The sequence below is a fragment of the Pipra filicauda genome, unplaced genomic scaffold (genome assembly GCF_003945595.2).
Source record: "Pipra filicauda isolate LSUMZ 115617 unplaced genomic scaffold, ASM394559v2 scaffold321_size1097455_pilon, whole genome shotgun sequence".
Classification (NCBI taxonomy): Eukaryota; Metazoa; Chordata; class Aves; order Passeriformes; family Pipridae; genus Pipra; species Pipra filicauda.
The window spans coordinates 90,496-105,657 of NW_024104445.1; the positions used below are offsets into that span (position 1 = coordinate 90,496).

The 15,162-nt window shown below is 50.0% G+C and overlaps 1 protein-coding gene across 1 annotated transcript; it reads left to right on the forward strand.

Annotated features, from left to right (window-relative positions):
- The first annotated feature begins 538 nt into the window (after positions 1 to 538).
- On the forward strand, positions 539 to 12,248 carry NELFB (negative elongation factor complex member B). Its single transcript, XM_027740974.2, has 13 exons — positions 539 to 729; positions 851 to 1,014; positions 1,194 to 1,293; positions 2,499 to 2,729; positions 3,647 to 3,832; positions 5,136 to 5,248; positions 5,672 to 5,774; positions 7,268 to 7,363; positions 8,557 to 8,699; positions 9,668 to 9,774; positions 10,651 to 10,792; positions 11,489 to 11,597; positions 11,848 to 12,248. The coding sequence occupies exons 1-13, from the start codon at positions 628 to 630 to the stop codon at positions 11,983 to 11,985; spliced, it is 1,734 nt and encodes a 577-aa protein (XP_027596775.1). The 5' UTR covers positions 539 to 627; the 3' UTR covers positions 11,986 to 12,248.
- The last annotated feature ends 2,914 nt before the right edge of the window (positions 12,249 to 15,162 follow it).

The following is a 15,162-nucleotide window of genomic DNA, read 5'->3' on the forward strand; positions in this document are numbered from 1 at the left end:
CCATACCTGTCAGTGCCTGCAGGGAGGGGCAGAGATGGACCAGGCTCTGCTTGGGGGGGGCCCAGCAATGGGACAAGAGGCAACAGCACAAACTGATGCCCAGAAAGTTCCACCCGAACATGAGGAAGAACTTCTTTGCTGTGCAGTGATCCAGCACTGAACAGAGACCAGAGGGGGTGTGGAGTCTCCTCACTGGGGTTATTCCAGAACCCTCTGGATACAATGCTGTGCCATGGGATGCTCATCCCATCTAACTCTGGGACGGCCCTGCTGGAGCAGGGAGGGGCCACCAGATGACCCGCTGTGGTCCCTTCAACATGACCCAGGCTGTGATTCTGTGTTTCTGTGTGCCTGAGGGCGCTGTCCGAACGCTCCCTGAGCCCTGCCCGCCCTGCCCGGCGGTGCCCGGGGCGCGGTGGCCCCGCGGGAGGGGCGGCGGAACCTTCGCGCGGCGGAACCTTCGCGCTGCGGCGGCGGGGCCCGCGGGGGGGGGGGCGGGCGGGGACGGACCGCGCGGAACTGAGGCGGCACCGGGGCCGGGATTTGGGACCGGGATTTGGGACCGGGATTTGGGACCGGGATCGGAATTAGGAGCGGGAGCGGCCCCGCGGGCCCGGCCAGGCCGAGATGTACGCGGGGCTGCAGGAGCTGGGGGTGGCCAACGGCGAGGACCTCAAGGAGACCCTCACGAACTGCACGGAGCCGCTCAAGGCCATCGAGCAGTTCCAGGTGCCGTGAGGGGCCGGGCTGTGTGGGGGGGAGGGGGGAACCCCCAGTGCCGTCCGGGCTTTTCGCTCTTTTGCTTTGTTGTCCCGCTGCCGTTCTCAGCCCCGCTCGGTTGCTCTCTCAGACAGAGAACGGGGTGCTGCTGCCCTCGCTGCAGTACGCGCTGCCCTTCCTGGACCTGCACGGCACCCCCCGCCTCGAGTTCCACCAGTCCGTGTTCGATGAGCTGCGGGAGAAGCTGCTGGAGAGGGTCTCTGCCATCGCCTTGGAGGGGAAGGTCGAGGAGAGGTTGGTCGGCAGTCTTGGTTACTTGGAGCGACCTGGGAACTCTGTGAGAAAATACTGTGGTGACTTCTGCAGGGGAGAGCTTGATACCTCGGGAATCAAGTTCCAGTGGCTCTGAGATGAGCCACTCTGTCCCTTTACTGCTCCATGGTCCTTAGTCTCGTGCTGCCCCGTGTTTTCAGATACAAGAAGCTGGAAGATCTCCTGGAGAAGAGCTTTTCCCTGGTCAAGATGCCCTCCATCCAGCCCGTGGTCATGTGTGTCATGAAGCACTTGCCCAAGGTAGGACCTGCACTGTGCTGTGACGTCTCTGGTGTGGCTCCTCCAGCTGTGCTCCCTCTGCACACCTTTGCAGGTGTGTTGTTCAGTGTTAGGCACTGACTGAAGATTTAATTCATTCTTGTATCTGCTGCCAACTTAGTGGGCTAATTCAAAAGGCATTTTATGTTTTTATAATCAGATGAGGCTATTTCCCTGTTTTCCTCAATCCATGCAGCTTCCTAAAAATAGTCAAGTTCACTGATAAGTGAATTTTCCACAGCTGATTTAAAAATCTTTGACAAGTGGAAGATAAGTCTTGAAGAATGAAGCTACAAGTAGACAGGAGTGAGATTCAGATCTGTGAGACAGAAGTCTCTAGGAGTGTCCTTATTAAAAGCATCATATTGCACTTAAGGTAACGGATTCAAAACTGCTACTGGAATTTCAGTAAGTCACTGAGTTTGGAAATATCATCCCCAATTCTCAGCACTGTGGATTTAAAGGAAATCTTTTTTCTTCTTTGAAAGAAATAAGGAAAAGCTTGGTGTGTGATTTGGCTGTTGAAGAAGTGTCTTCAGGAGGAGGCAAGAGCTGAGCCTGTGGTACTGCTGGGTGTGAATGCCCAAACTGCCTGAGGGGATGATCAGTCGAGGGAGGGGATTGTCCTGCTCTGCTCTGGAGCAGCCTCACCTCAAGTCCTGGGGGCAGTCTGGGCACCACAATACAAGAAAGATCTAAAGCTGTTGGAGAGTGTCCAAAGGAGGGACACGGAGATGGTGAAGGGCCTGGAGGAGAAGAGTCTGAGGAGAAGCTGAGAGCACTTGGCTTGTTCAGCTCATCAGGGTCTGCAGCTCCTCCTGAGGGGCAGCTCCATCTCTGCTCCCTGTGAGCAGGGACAGCACCCAGGGAATGGCTGGAGCTGTGCCAGGGCAGGGTCAGGTTGGATCTCAGGAAAAGGTTCTTCCCCCAGAGGGTGGTTGGCACTGCCCAGGCTCCCCAGGGCAGTGGGCACAGCCCCAAGGCTGCCAGAGCTCCAGGAGGGTTTGGACAAGGCTCTGAGGGACAGGGTGGGATTGTTGGGGTGTCTGTGCAGGGCCAGGAGCTGGACTGGATGGTCCTGGTGATCCTCCAGCTCAGGATGTTCTGTGATTCCATGATTTAGGTGTCTCCTGTGGTCAGTTGGGCAGGTGAGGGGCTGCCCTGTGTAACTGCTGTGTCCACTGCAGGTCCCTGAGAAGAAGCTGAAGCTGGTGATGGCTGACAAGGACCTGTACAAGGCCTGTGCCGTGGAGGTGAAGCGGCAGATCTGGCAGGACAACCAGGCCCTGTTTGGGGACGAGGTGTCCCCCCTGCTCAAGCAATACATCCTGGAGAAAGAGAACATCCTCTTCAGCAACGACATCTCCTTCCTGCAGAACTTCTTCAGTCCTTCTCCCAAAACAAGGCGTCAAGGAGAGGTGAGGCCAAAGGCACCCTCACAAGATGCTTGAGTGGAATCCATCAGTGTTCAGTCACCTTCATCACAGAACAGGGTCTGTTCCCCCACCCGGCTTTGCTCCTCAAGTCTTGTAGCTTGACAAAGTCTTTGCTAGAAATACCAGGCCGTTTTCTCCTACATATCTTGGTGAAAGCAGCAGGAATTATTTTAATAGCCACTCAGTGCTGTGTAATGATTGATGAATGTTCTAAGCTGTTTATGCACTTTTAGAAAAACATAGGAGGGCTAAAGTTTTTTTCTGTATTGTCCAGTCTGGCTTTAATACACCTCAGGTGTTTGGAAGGCTGAGCATCTCTATCACATCAGTTGGAATATGTTAATATGTTAAATTTCTTTTCTTGAGACCTCTTTTATAGCCCAATAAAATTTGCTTTACTTTTTTTTTTTTTTAATAGAAAGCTGTAGCTAATCTGGCATCCAGAAAAGTTACTCTTCGAATGGAATTAATTATAAGGCAGCGTAAAGCTATAATTTCAGAGAGGGCAGTATGTTTGTTACATGGGGGTTGTTTTGGGCCTGTTTTGCTTTCAAAACCATGTAGTGTAAATGGTCTGGTGCAATTTACTCCAGGTTTACACTGCAGAGTTGTGGTGTAACTCAGCACCACGCATCCACCTGTACACTCCCCCTGCAGGGAGAACCAGGAGGATAAAAGAAAGAAGCTTGTGGATTTAGGTAAAAACACATTATGGCTCTGAAAGATTTGGTGAACGTACCTTGAACAAATGCTCTTGGAAATGCTGCCTTAAATAGTTCCTTTGCAGGAACTGATGTCACTGTGGATGTTTCAATAAATCATGTAATAACATTAATTCACATTTTGTGTGTGAAGTTATAGCACCTCCTGGTACTGAGTGCACGTTTTTCGCGCTGCAGGTGGTTCAGAAGCTGACCCAGATGATTGGGAAGAACGTGAAGCTCTATGACATGGTGCTGCAGTTCCTGAGGACGCTGTTCCTGCGCACGAGGAACGTCCATTACTGCACTCTGAGGGCAGAGCTCCTCATGTCCCTGCACGACCTGGAGATCAGTGAGATCTGCACCGTTGACCCCTGTCATAAGGTACTAATCATATGGGACACAGGGGAGGGTTGCTGGAGGGTTTTCTGTTTTCCCCACTCCTGCTGCCCTGCAGGACTTCAGCCCAGAGAACATGAGTCCTGAACTTCCCCCGTGAAGAGAGTTCAAGTCTTGAACCCAAATGTCATCTTATATCCCTTGGAACTTCAGGTGAAAATTTCATCTTGGTGAACCAGCAGTTTGCTTTCATTTCATAACCCATGAATCATTCAAATTTAGGGCACTTATGCAGTGTTAAAAGCAATGTCTAATCTGACACCTAATCTATGTATGTGCTGCAAAAATAACAGAAACCATCAGCTAGCCACAGGTTCTTAATCCAAGCTTGCTTCCCTCCCAGTTGTGGCTGGTGTGATATACTCCATCTGCCAGTAATCTGTGTGTGAAATACTGCATACTTTAGATCTTGAATTATAAGAAAACATGCAACTATTCAAATACTGGGAGGTGACAGACTTGTTAATGTCACACCAGGGTCGTGTTACTGGCCCATTGTCCTTAGTTAGTGTCACTCTGACCTGGAACAAGGGTTTTTCTCTGGAGTAGTTGCTAAATTTGATGTGTGTTATGCTCAGAGATGCTGTCCTAGAGTGAGGATAAATATTCCTGCATGCTTACTAATGTGTTCTGATCAAGAGTCCCCAAGTCAGTGCACAGACAGTGACTGGAGAGACAAGGGCAATTCTTGTTCAAGTTCATTTTTCAGCCACTTCATTTTGCCACTGCTAAATGCAGTGATGCTGCAAGGACAATTGGTGAAAGCATTTCAGAAAATTCCGCAACCTGTGATTTTTTGGCAGTTGAAATGTTGAGGGGAAATATAGGTTGGTTTCTCAAAGGGAAAAAAAAGCCCTTAATATTGGATTTCACTAATACAGCTCTAAAGCAGAAGCTCCACTGTCGATATTCCCTTACTTAGGGGGTGAGAGTGGTATTGCAATGGGCAAAATAGCCTGAATTCTTATTTCTAAGTGATGCTGTTTCTTTCTCAGTCTCCTGTTTGTGTAAAACCACAGGTGTCCTGGGCAGTGATGTGTTTTATAAGTGCCTGCTCCTTAATTCCCAGGGAATGCCTTTCCTGGGAGGGGAGGAAGTGACACCAGGTCAACTCACCTTGGCATCTCTGACTTCCTCTGTGTTTGGGACCAGCTTGGTCCCACTATTAAAGTGACTTAATTCCCGGTGTTTGGAGGTCACTCTGAGCCTGTTTTCTCTGACATCACGTGTGTTATTGCTGGTTTAAGGAGTGGCTGAGGTTCATGGAGCTCTCTGCATTTTGTGACAGTTCACCTGGTGCCTGGACGCCTGTATCCGGGAGAAGTTTGTGGACAACAAGAGAGCCCGGGAATTGCAAGGGTTTCTGGATGGAGTGAAGAAAGGACAAGAACAAGTGTTGGGGTGAGGCTCTTGGGCCGTTTATTGAGGAACTGAAATGGGTTCCTGGCAGTCACAACATCTGGCAGGGGTTGTAGGTGTTAGTTCTTCCCTAGAACCAGCAAACCTCCAGCAGCTCCAGTCACCTCCCAGACATCCCAGACATCCACACATCCCACACATCCCAGAGCCAAGCACAGAACTTGCACAGCTTCAGTTGTCTCCCCTGTGGCCTGGTAACTGGCTGTGGGAGAACTCCTGCTGGATCTCAGTGCAGAGGACTTTTTAGTCATTGTTTTTGGCTAACGTGCTCTTACAGGTCAAAGAAATACCATTTGTGGTGTTTTTACGAGGCAGGAGAAGGTTCACCAGGTGGGCACAGGTGCATAAGGACCTGTGCAGTTGTTTGTTATGTATGACAAGTGTTTAGTTTTTACTTCTCCTCAGGGACTTATCAATGATCTTGTGTGATCCCTTTGCCATCAACACCTTGGCCTTGAGCACCATAAGGCACCTGCAAGACCTGGTTGGGCAGGACACCTTACCCAGGGTAAGTGTTGCAGCTTGTGTACCTGATCTGAGCTATGGTCTTGCTTGATTGGCATCCCTCAGGGAAGGGCTGGCACTGCAGGAGAAGTGTGACTAAGGTCTCAGGTGCATGTGTGAGTAGGAACAAGGGAAAGGTGGTTCCTGTCCCTTGGTAGCCCTGCTGTAGAGCTCTGCAGGAGCACTGTTTGAAGATGGGCAGGGGAGGGGATTGTCCTGCTCTGCTCTGGTGCAGACCCACCTTGAGTCCTGGGGGAAATTTTGGCTACCACAACATAAGAAAGATCTAAAGCTGTTAGAGAGTGTCCAAAGGAGGGACATGGAGATGGTGAAGGGCCTAGAGGGGAAGGGTGTGAGGAGTGGCTGAAGGCACTTGTTCAGCTGGAGAACAAGAGACTGAGGTCAGACCTCACTGGGTCTGCAGCTCTGCTGGAAGGGCAGCTCCAATCTCTGCTCTGTGTGAGCAGGGACAGGACCCAGGGAATGGCTGGAGCTGTGTCAGGGCAGGGTCAGGTTGGATGTCAGGGAAAGGTTCTTCCCCCAGAGGGTGGTTGGTCACTGACCAGGCTCCCCAGGGCAGTGGGCACAGCCCCAAGGCTGCCAGAGCTCCAGGAGGGTTTGGACAAGGCTCTGAGGGCCAGGGTGGGATTGTTGGGGTGTCTGTGCAGGGCCAGGGGTTGGACTGGATGATCCTTGTGGGTCACTTCCAGCTCAGCATATTCTATGTTTCTATGATTTTGGGACTCTCCAAACTGACAATGAATCTTTTGCATGGCTCATTCTATGCTGGCAGCTGGGCAAATACAGAACCATATGCAGAAAATGTGCCTGCCTGCTTTGTCCTTCCATCAGTTTGTCTGAGAGCAGCAGCCTTTCCCCTGCCACAGTAAATGCCAGGGGTTAGTTAGTTAGCTCTGTCCTGCTCTGTTGGCTGAGATATAACACAGTTCCTGGAATACTGTCTGCAGGAGGTGCTGGAATGTTAAAGGAGGGCACCCTTACAGGTGTCTGAACAGTCTGAGGCACTTGATGGTTTTATCTCTGAGTTCTTAGGTGTTATTGTTGGATGGAATAACTTCCCCATGACAGTTGATGACTGAAATTTGTTTTGGTTTCAGGGCACAATATAAACAAAAAAACCACTGTCATTCTTACACACCCTTTCTCCTTTCTTCTGCTTGATTTGTCCTGTCACATATTACATTTCAGTGCACTAATTGGGCTGGACACGTTTAAAAACCATGTTGTGATCAGGTAGCTGCAAACTTCCTGGTGCCTTATAAAAGTTACAAAACCCCACAAGCCCTCAGGTGTGTCTGTGATGTGATTCCTGTCTGGGGAATCAGGTTTCAATTAAATTGGAGAACTGAACACCTCTAGCAGTCTTTGATAAAGCTGCTAATCCAGAAGAGCTTTGAATATAAACCACTGCTTTGAAATAAGTATCTGATGTGGAAGATCAAAATAGCTGTTTTTCTTCTCCCCTTAAAATTGGAGGAAAGCCCAGACCTGCTGCTGCTCCTGAGGATGTTGTCTTTGGGACAGGGGGCCTGGGACATGATTGACAGTCAAGTCTTCAAGGAACCAAAAATGGTGAGCCATTTAGAATTTAACACATTTAATTGAACAAGTTTAGATTTGTTTGCTGTTCATTGTGTCCCTGATTTAATGTTCACTGTGCAAACCTCTCGTCAGAGCTTTCTTGGGGAAAAACACGTCAGCGGTCACAGAGCAGCAGCTCCAGTGGACTTGCTGTGAGCTTCCTTTTCCTGCTTTTTGATTTCCATGAGTGCCTGGCCCTTACTGTTCTAAAATCAGACTGTACCCCTGTTAAATACTGCACTGGTTGCTCACTGCTCTCCCACTGTTCCTGGGAGCTTCCACACAACTGACAGGTTTGTAGGACACATCTTGCATGAGGAAAGCAGGATTTCCAAGGCTGCTCTGAAACATGACCATGAGAAATGTTTCTCCCTTCCAGCTCTCAGTTGCAGCAGCTTTGTGCAGTGCCACATTTAGCACTTCCCATGCTTTGGAAATACTTTCCCAGTATTACAGGAAGCCCTGGTGCAGTTCAGCTGAGGGCAGGAAGGCCAACCATGGTGTTGCACGGCGGGGCTGTTTCTCAAGAGAAATTTGCTGTTTCTGTTCTGAGCTATAAAGCAGCAAATGTCTACTGAGGGGGATAGTTGAACTCTCCAAAATATACCTATTCCTGGCTGCTTGCATGTTTAAATTTACCAGAGGGAGGGTGTGCTTCAACACTGGGACTGTGGCAGTGAGAGTGACCAATATTCCAAGGGTAACACTGTGATTTGTGTTCTCTCATGAACCTCTAGGGAAAAATGTTCACAGTTTCTTTCCAAAGGGAATCTCTGTATTGCAAATCTGTTTGTGTTTGTCTTACCACAAATAAGCCTGGACTATGCTGGGGGTATATAATTGTTGATAAAAGCAGTTTGGTTTCATCCTTAACACGCAGTGCCTGCAGCAGTTTTGGGAAGGATCTCTCAGAGGAAGTGCTGTGTAATTGTCCAAAGAAACCATTTGAGCAGGAATATTCCTGTAGGTGAGGTGAAGTAAAATTTTTCTGATTACAATGGAACACATGGAAGTGAATCATTCAAGAGTTTTGACAGGAACTGGATGTCTGAGAGCTTGTTTTCCTCAGTGTAGGAAGAGGCTCCTCACTCTGCCTCGCTGTTTGCTAAGGCACTCCAGGACCATTAGGTGGCATGAAGTGATTGATGATGGTTCTTCTCCCTCTGTTCTTCCACCCCTCCAAGGAAGCTGAGTTGATCACCAGGTTCCTGCCCCTGCTGATGTCCTTTGTGGTGGATGACCACACCTTCACTGTGGACCAGAAGCTGCCCTCGGAGGAGAAGGGGCCGATTCCCTACCCCAGCACCATTCCCGAAGCTTTCACCAAGTATGTAACCCTGCCTCCCCAGCTGCACCCATGCTCTGCTTACCACAGCCAAGCACCAGGGAACCAGCCAGCCCTGACAGGGAAAAGTACTCCATGTGCTGAAGCCAAGACTTCTGGGGATAAGATTTAGCCCTAATTAATCAAGGCTGAACTTTTCCTTTAACGGACCAGGTTTCCACCATGGTTCCTCAGATGAAATTTATTGACATAAAATAATATTTCTCGTAATGACCATTCTTTTGACAGACTGAATATGAAAGTATTTGGTATTTCTGTTCAAATTGCTGCTTGTGCAGCTTCCCAGGCAGTGAATGCTCAGTATTTGGGTAATGTTTGGGTGATAATTTGGGTGCAGCTGGATGAGTGCCCATGCTGGGTTCTGGAGAAGCACTATTGGAAGTCATAAAGTTGGCATTTTTGGCACCCACACTTATTCTCTGTTGATAACCTGTCACTCCAGGGATGTCAGAAAGATAATTAAAACCCCTGTGTGCTCTGTTGTATTTATACCTTGCACTAATTTCCAGCACAATTCTTGTCTGTTTGCCAGAATCTGGAGTCCTGTATCCCAAGAGTTGTACTCTTCTCTATGATCTTTGACTTTTGGGAAACTAAAACACAGCAGTATTGGACTTTGTTTCATTTTTGAGTATTTGGGCTTCTTCTGAACCCCAGTTTGATTAGCACTTTTATCATGAATACATTATAAATGTCCACAATCAAATCCAGCTGTTTGGCTGTGAGACAGCACAGTATTTGCTGAGTGGTAGATTTTTTTTGGAGCATGATAGTGAACATAGGGATGGATCCATCTGCTTAGTCAGTGAATAGCTGCTCTTCAGTGGGTTTGGGGTTAGCCACTGCTGTACCTGCTTGATTTCTATCAGTATTTTAAACCTCTTAAAAAAAAAAATTTAAAAATCTTTTTAAGTTTTATTGGTGAAGAAACTTTGCTTCTGCCATAACAGATTCCTGCAGGAGAACAGAATAGCCTGTGAGATTGGGCTGTATTACATCCTTCACATCACTAAACAGAGGAACAAGAATGCTTTCCTCAGACTCCTGCCAGCACTAGGCAAGTTTTTGTCCCATCTTCTATCCTGTAGCTGTATAGGAGGCAAGTAAACCTGGAGTGAAAGGGATTTCAGAGCCAAAGACATAATGTTCTCCCTTTGGCTCTTCTGTTGACTTAGTTGTGAGTCCCTGCAGAATTGTTTGGGTTTGTCTGCAACTAGGGCACTTTTCTGCTGATCTGAGAGTTTAGGGATAGTGGCTGAGGGTCAGTTCCTTAGATCAAAGGCTCTATTAACAATTAGGTGAGAACTGTTTGGAATGAATCTGCAAGATAAAAGAGCAGATGGCTTAATTCTACTGCTGCCCAGAGTAATTGCAGGTAACCAGAATTTCCTGGGACCTGGCTTTGTGTGCTGAGAAACCTGTAACAAAATAGGATTGAACAGTCTTAAATTTTTTACTAGGATTACCTTGTTCACTGACTCCTCTGGGATAAGTTGCAGGAGAGCTCTGAAGCAGCCTGCTCCTAATCTTTAATGTCTAAAAGATCAAAGCCACCTGCCTGGGCTACCTGTTTTCTAAGGAAATGATTAAAAATGACTGAAAGCGAGTAGGCTTGGATTAGGTATTAGGAAGAAATCCTTCCCTGTGAGGGTGGGGAGGCCCTGGCACAGGTTGCCCAGAGAAGCTGTGGCTGCCCCATCCCTGGGAGTGTCCAAGGCCAGGTTGGACAGGGCTTAGAGCAACCTGGGCTAGTGGAAGGTGTCCCTGCCCATGGCAGGGGGGTTGGAACCAAATAATCTTTAAAGTTCCTTCCGACCTAAACCATTCCATGGTGAAATCTCACTGCCAGATTTTCAACAGGAGCCTCAGCTCTGTGGTGAGGTTTTGGCACATCCTCGTCAGCCTCTGTCTCTTTGCTTTCCATGTTGTTTAGTTGAGACATTCAGTGACTTGGCCTTCAGTGATATTTTCCTGCACCTGCTCACTGGGAACCTCACACTGCTGGGGGATGAGTTTGCACTGGAGGAGTTCTGCACCAGTCTCTTTGATGGCTTCTTCCTCACTGCCTGCTCCAGGTAAATAGGATTTTCCTCAGAGGGGAGTGAAGGGAGTCAGTTTACAGAATGCCTGAGAGAGGTTTCAGTGCTTTGAGCAGTATAGTATAGTTCAGCAAATTCTTCACATGTTGTGGAAATACTATTCTGATGCTGTTTTTTTTTTTAGGGAAAGGCTTATATTTTTTGACTTTTTATCAGCAAAATTGTAATGTGCTGATTATAAATTATTACCTGAACTGTAATTCATTATTCATAAATTGGAGTTGCAAAGGAGAATATCCTTCAGGCTTTGCAGTAGCTCTGAATATGCAGTTAACTTCAGCCCTTTGCAGTACCAGCTGCACACAGAAATCTGTTGTTACTGCTGGTAAGTCCCTGTGGTTTAGCTGGTGGCCTGCAGACCAGATCTGACCTCTACAAAGCTTCCCAAAAAGTGGCTGGAGCTGCTGTTGGGGCTGCTGCTGCTGCATCCTCCACACATGGAGGGATAAACACCCACGTGCACGTGGCCTGTCCTACAGAGATGAGCTGCTGCCGTGTCTGTGCTTAAAATCTCCCCCTCACTCCTCGTGGTTGCTGCAGGTCCACTCCTGTTGAGCAATTCCACGAATCCTTTTGGAAAATTCTAACAAAGCTCCCAGTGTGTGTGGGTGTGAATTACTCTGGTGCTGTTGCTGTAGCTTCCTGGCTCTCAAGGTGGTGTTTGTTCTGCAGAAAGGAGAACGTCCACAGACACGTGCTCAGGCTGCTGCTGCATCTGCATCACAAAGTGGCACCAGCCAAACTAGAGTCTCTCCAAAAGGCTTTGGAACCCACCAAGCAGGTAGGAAGGGGAGCATGAGAAGGGGAAAACTGGTTGCAGATGAAAGCAGCTGCCTTTCCAGACGTGGTTCAATGCACCACGAGCTCTGCTCTCAGAGTGTACTGAGTTGTAGCTTCAATTAATGACCTTGTAGTTTCCTTCCTCTTTCTGGGCTGGTTTTACAGGGTGATGGCACACTTGCTGTGCTGGGTAGTAGGGGCTACAATGGAGTGTGACTCTTGTTTTTCCCCCCTCAATTCTCATTTTACAGAGTGGGGAAGCTGTGAAGGAGCTTTACAACCAACTCACCGAGAAGCTGGAGCTCCGCAAGCCGAGTCCAGCTGAGGTGACTGAGACCCCCTCCATGGAGCTGCCCTTGCCCACTGTGCCCACACCAGCCTCACGCTGAGCTGGGTCTGCAGGAGAACAACTAACCCAGTGTGAAGCTCTCTGCTGCCTTCTGAGTGTCTCTGCCCACAGGGTGGAAACAAAAAAAAGCCCCTGAAGCTCCTTCAGGAAACACTGCAGTTTGCCCAACTCATGCTGGCTAGAAAACTGTATGCAGTGCATTGCAAGGTTTACTTTTCTTAAGGATAGCTGAGTGTCTTCTTGTAGAGCCCCTTAAAATCTGACTGTACATTGTTTTTTTCAAAAGAAAATGCATATTTTTAAGCTTGGCATCTTGTGTTTTTAAACTGCTGTAAGAACTGCTCAGTGAGTGTGGAACCCCAGTGTGGCTGAGCAGGTGTGTGGGCTCCTGAGGCTTATCATGGCTTTCCTTGGCCTTGGTCTGCTCTTGGGGGTCTTTGAGAAGATGCTCAACAAGAGGAGGTGTCAGAGAAGATAAGCTCCACTGATACCATTTCCTGTTTGAGGTTTTAACTCTTCTGGTAGATGGTAGGACATGCTGCACTAGTCAGACATGTCCACTGCTGTCACAGCCCAAGCAGCAGTAACAGCCTCTTCTCAGACAGGCTTTTACAAAGAAGGCCAGAAATCAAATCATTCCCTCCCCTTTTCTCCCAAGGAGTATCTTGGAATGAGCCCTGGAGCAGGTGAAAAAGAGCAAGACTGGCACATTCCTCAGTGACAGTGAGGTTTGAGTGTAGGGGCAGTGAAATTCTGGTTTTGAAGAAAGAGAATCATAGAATAGTCTGGGTTGGAAGGGACCTTAAAGCTCATCCAGTTCCAACCCCCTGCCATGGGCAGGGACACCTTCCACTAGCCCAGGTTGCTCCAAGCCCTGTCCAACCTGGCCTTGGACACTTCCAGGGATGGGGCAGCCACAGCTTCTCTGGGCAACCTGTGCCAGGGCCTCCCCACCCTCACAGGGAAGGATTTCTTCCCAATATCCAATCTAAATTTACTGTCTGTCAGTTTGAAGCCATTGCCCCTTGTCCTGTCCCTCCAGTCTCTTGTAAATAGTCTCTCTCCATGTTTCTTGTAGCTCCCTCCAGGCACGGGCAGGCTGCAGTTGGGTCACCCTGAAGCTTCTCCCCTGCAGGCTGAGAAGCCTGTCCTTCATGGCTCACTTGGGTCACTGTCTGTGCTGTTCCAGCCAATTCCAGTTCTGCTTTTGTTGCTGCCTCAGGTGGAGTGTGCAGGAAAGTGGGCATGGGAGAAGAATGACCTGTGGGAGTTTACAATGGAATTCACACTGATTCCAGCAGGTACAACATGCCTGAAGAGAACCTGTCTGTCCCTGTTAGCAGGAACCTGTCTGCAGGAATTACTCCAAATCTCGGAGTAACTCAGTTCAGCCTGATACCCAGCCTAAACCTCCTCCCTTTTTTTTTCCCCCCAATTCCTGGTACTTAAGCACTCCCAGTGCCAAGTCATGCTCAAGAGACTTCTGTTTCCTGAAGCTGTGTCCAAAAAACCCAAACAAACATGGTAGTTAAGCAGAGGTGGAACTCCCTCCCCAGAGCTGCTCTCTCCCTCTTTGTGTGGTTTCCTGAGCTCAGAAATGCTGTGTGAGGAATGTGACTGTCCCCTCTGTCCATCACCTGGCTGCTTTATTTCTCCTTTGATGCAGGAACTTGTGATACCCTGTGGGATTACAGGGAAGGTGGGGTGGGTTTGTGGGTGGCACAGGTGCACTGTCCTGTAGCCCAGGGTGCCTTTGTGTCCCTTGCCTCTGCTCCAGCTCCCGGGGTCGGGAGGACCCTCCTTTGGGAGGCTCTGGGCAGTTCTGATACTGGGCTCGTTTGGAAGCAGGACCTGGGGAAAACAGTTGGGTCTTTCTTGCAAAATTTTGGTTTCAAACTGTGGTGCCAGGTGTGCAGGGTACCAGGGGTGTGGGGTGCCAGGGGTGTGGGCTGTAGGGTGCTTGGGGTCTGGGGGTCTGGGAGTTCCAGGTCTGAGGTGCCAGGGGTGTGGGATGCCGAGGGTGTGGGGTGTCAGGGGGCTTGGGGTGTGGGGTACTGGGGTTGTAGGGTGCCAGGTGTGCAGGGTGCTGGGGATGCAGGGATCTGGGCATTCAGGGTGCTGGGATTTCAGGGTATGGAGGATGCAGGGTCTGGGGTGCTGAGGGTGTGGGGTGCAGGGTGAGGGTGTGCAGGGTGCTGGGGGTGCAAGGTCCGGAGTGTCAGGGTGTGGGGTGCAGGGTGCTTGGCATGCAGGGTGCTGGGGTGCAGGCTCTGGGGTGCCAGGGGTGCAGGGTGCTGGGGGCCTTGGGTGCAGGGGATGTGGAGTGTGGGGTGCTAGGGGTGTCCAGGGTGTCAGGAGTGGGTGGAGTGCAGGGTGCCGAGGGTCGGGATGCTGGGTGTGCAAGGTGCTGGGTGTGCAGGGTGCTGAGTGTGCAGGGTGCTGGGTGTGCAGGGTGCTGGGTGTGCAGGGTGATGGGTGTGTGGGGTGATGGGTGTGTGGGGTGCTGGGTGGGCAGAGTGTGCAGGGTCTGGGTATGCAGGGTCTGGGTGTGCGGGGTGATGGGTGTGCAGGGTGCTGGATGTGCAGGGTACTGGGTGTGTGGAGTGATGGGTGTGTGGGGTGCAGGGTGTGCAGGACAGTGTCTGTCACCTATGCCAGGGCCAGAACCCCTCTGTGTTCTGCTCTGGGGCTCCCCCTCGGAGGATCCCCCTCCCTTCTGCCCCCACAGCTGCCGTGGTGTGGGATGGCTCCGTCCTGTGGCACAGCTGTGGGTGAGGCACAGCCGGGCTGGGCAAGGGAATTCCTTTTGCCTAATCTTTTCCCTACTGCCCTGTCGTGGCCATGCTCCCGGGGCTGGCAGGGCTGCTGTGCGGGCAGCACTGCTCTGGGTGTGCACTAGAGGGTGGTGCAGCCCTGCCTGCCCTGGGATCCCTGGCAGGGAGCTGGGATCGCTCCCTGCTTACACTCAGGTCGCAGTTTGTCTTTACAAGAGGAGTGTGATACCTGTGATGTGAACAAACTGTGGATTCTCTCCAAACCTGCCATGCCTGACCGGGGAGTGAATTTTTACAATGAATTCTAATCAATTTGAGCAACCTGGTCCTCACTGAGGGCTTTGCTGGGAGATCAGAGCAACCCAGAGCCCAGCGAGGTGCCTCAGGCTCCGTGAGACTGGCACTTACAGGAGGACAAGAGGTGGGAATGGGACAGCTGAAGG

What these genes read in the sequence shown, in the direction of transcription:
- NELFB (XM_027740974.2), top strand. Translation starts at nt 628, where the DNA reads ATGTACGCGGGGCTGCAGGAGCTGGGGGTGGCCAACGGCGAGGACCTC. An exon ending in GGACAAGAACAAGTGTTGGG is followed by an intron (nt 5,249 to 5,671) that starts GTGAGGCTCTTG and finishes ACTTCTCCTCAG; the next exon opens with GGACTTATCAATGATCTTGT. An exon ending in ATTCCCGAAGCTTTCACCAA is followed by an intron (nt 8,700 to 9,667) that starts GTATGTAACCCT and finishes CTGCCATAACAG; the next exon opens with ATTCCTGCAGGAGAACAGAA.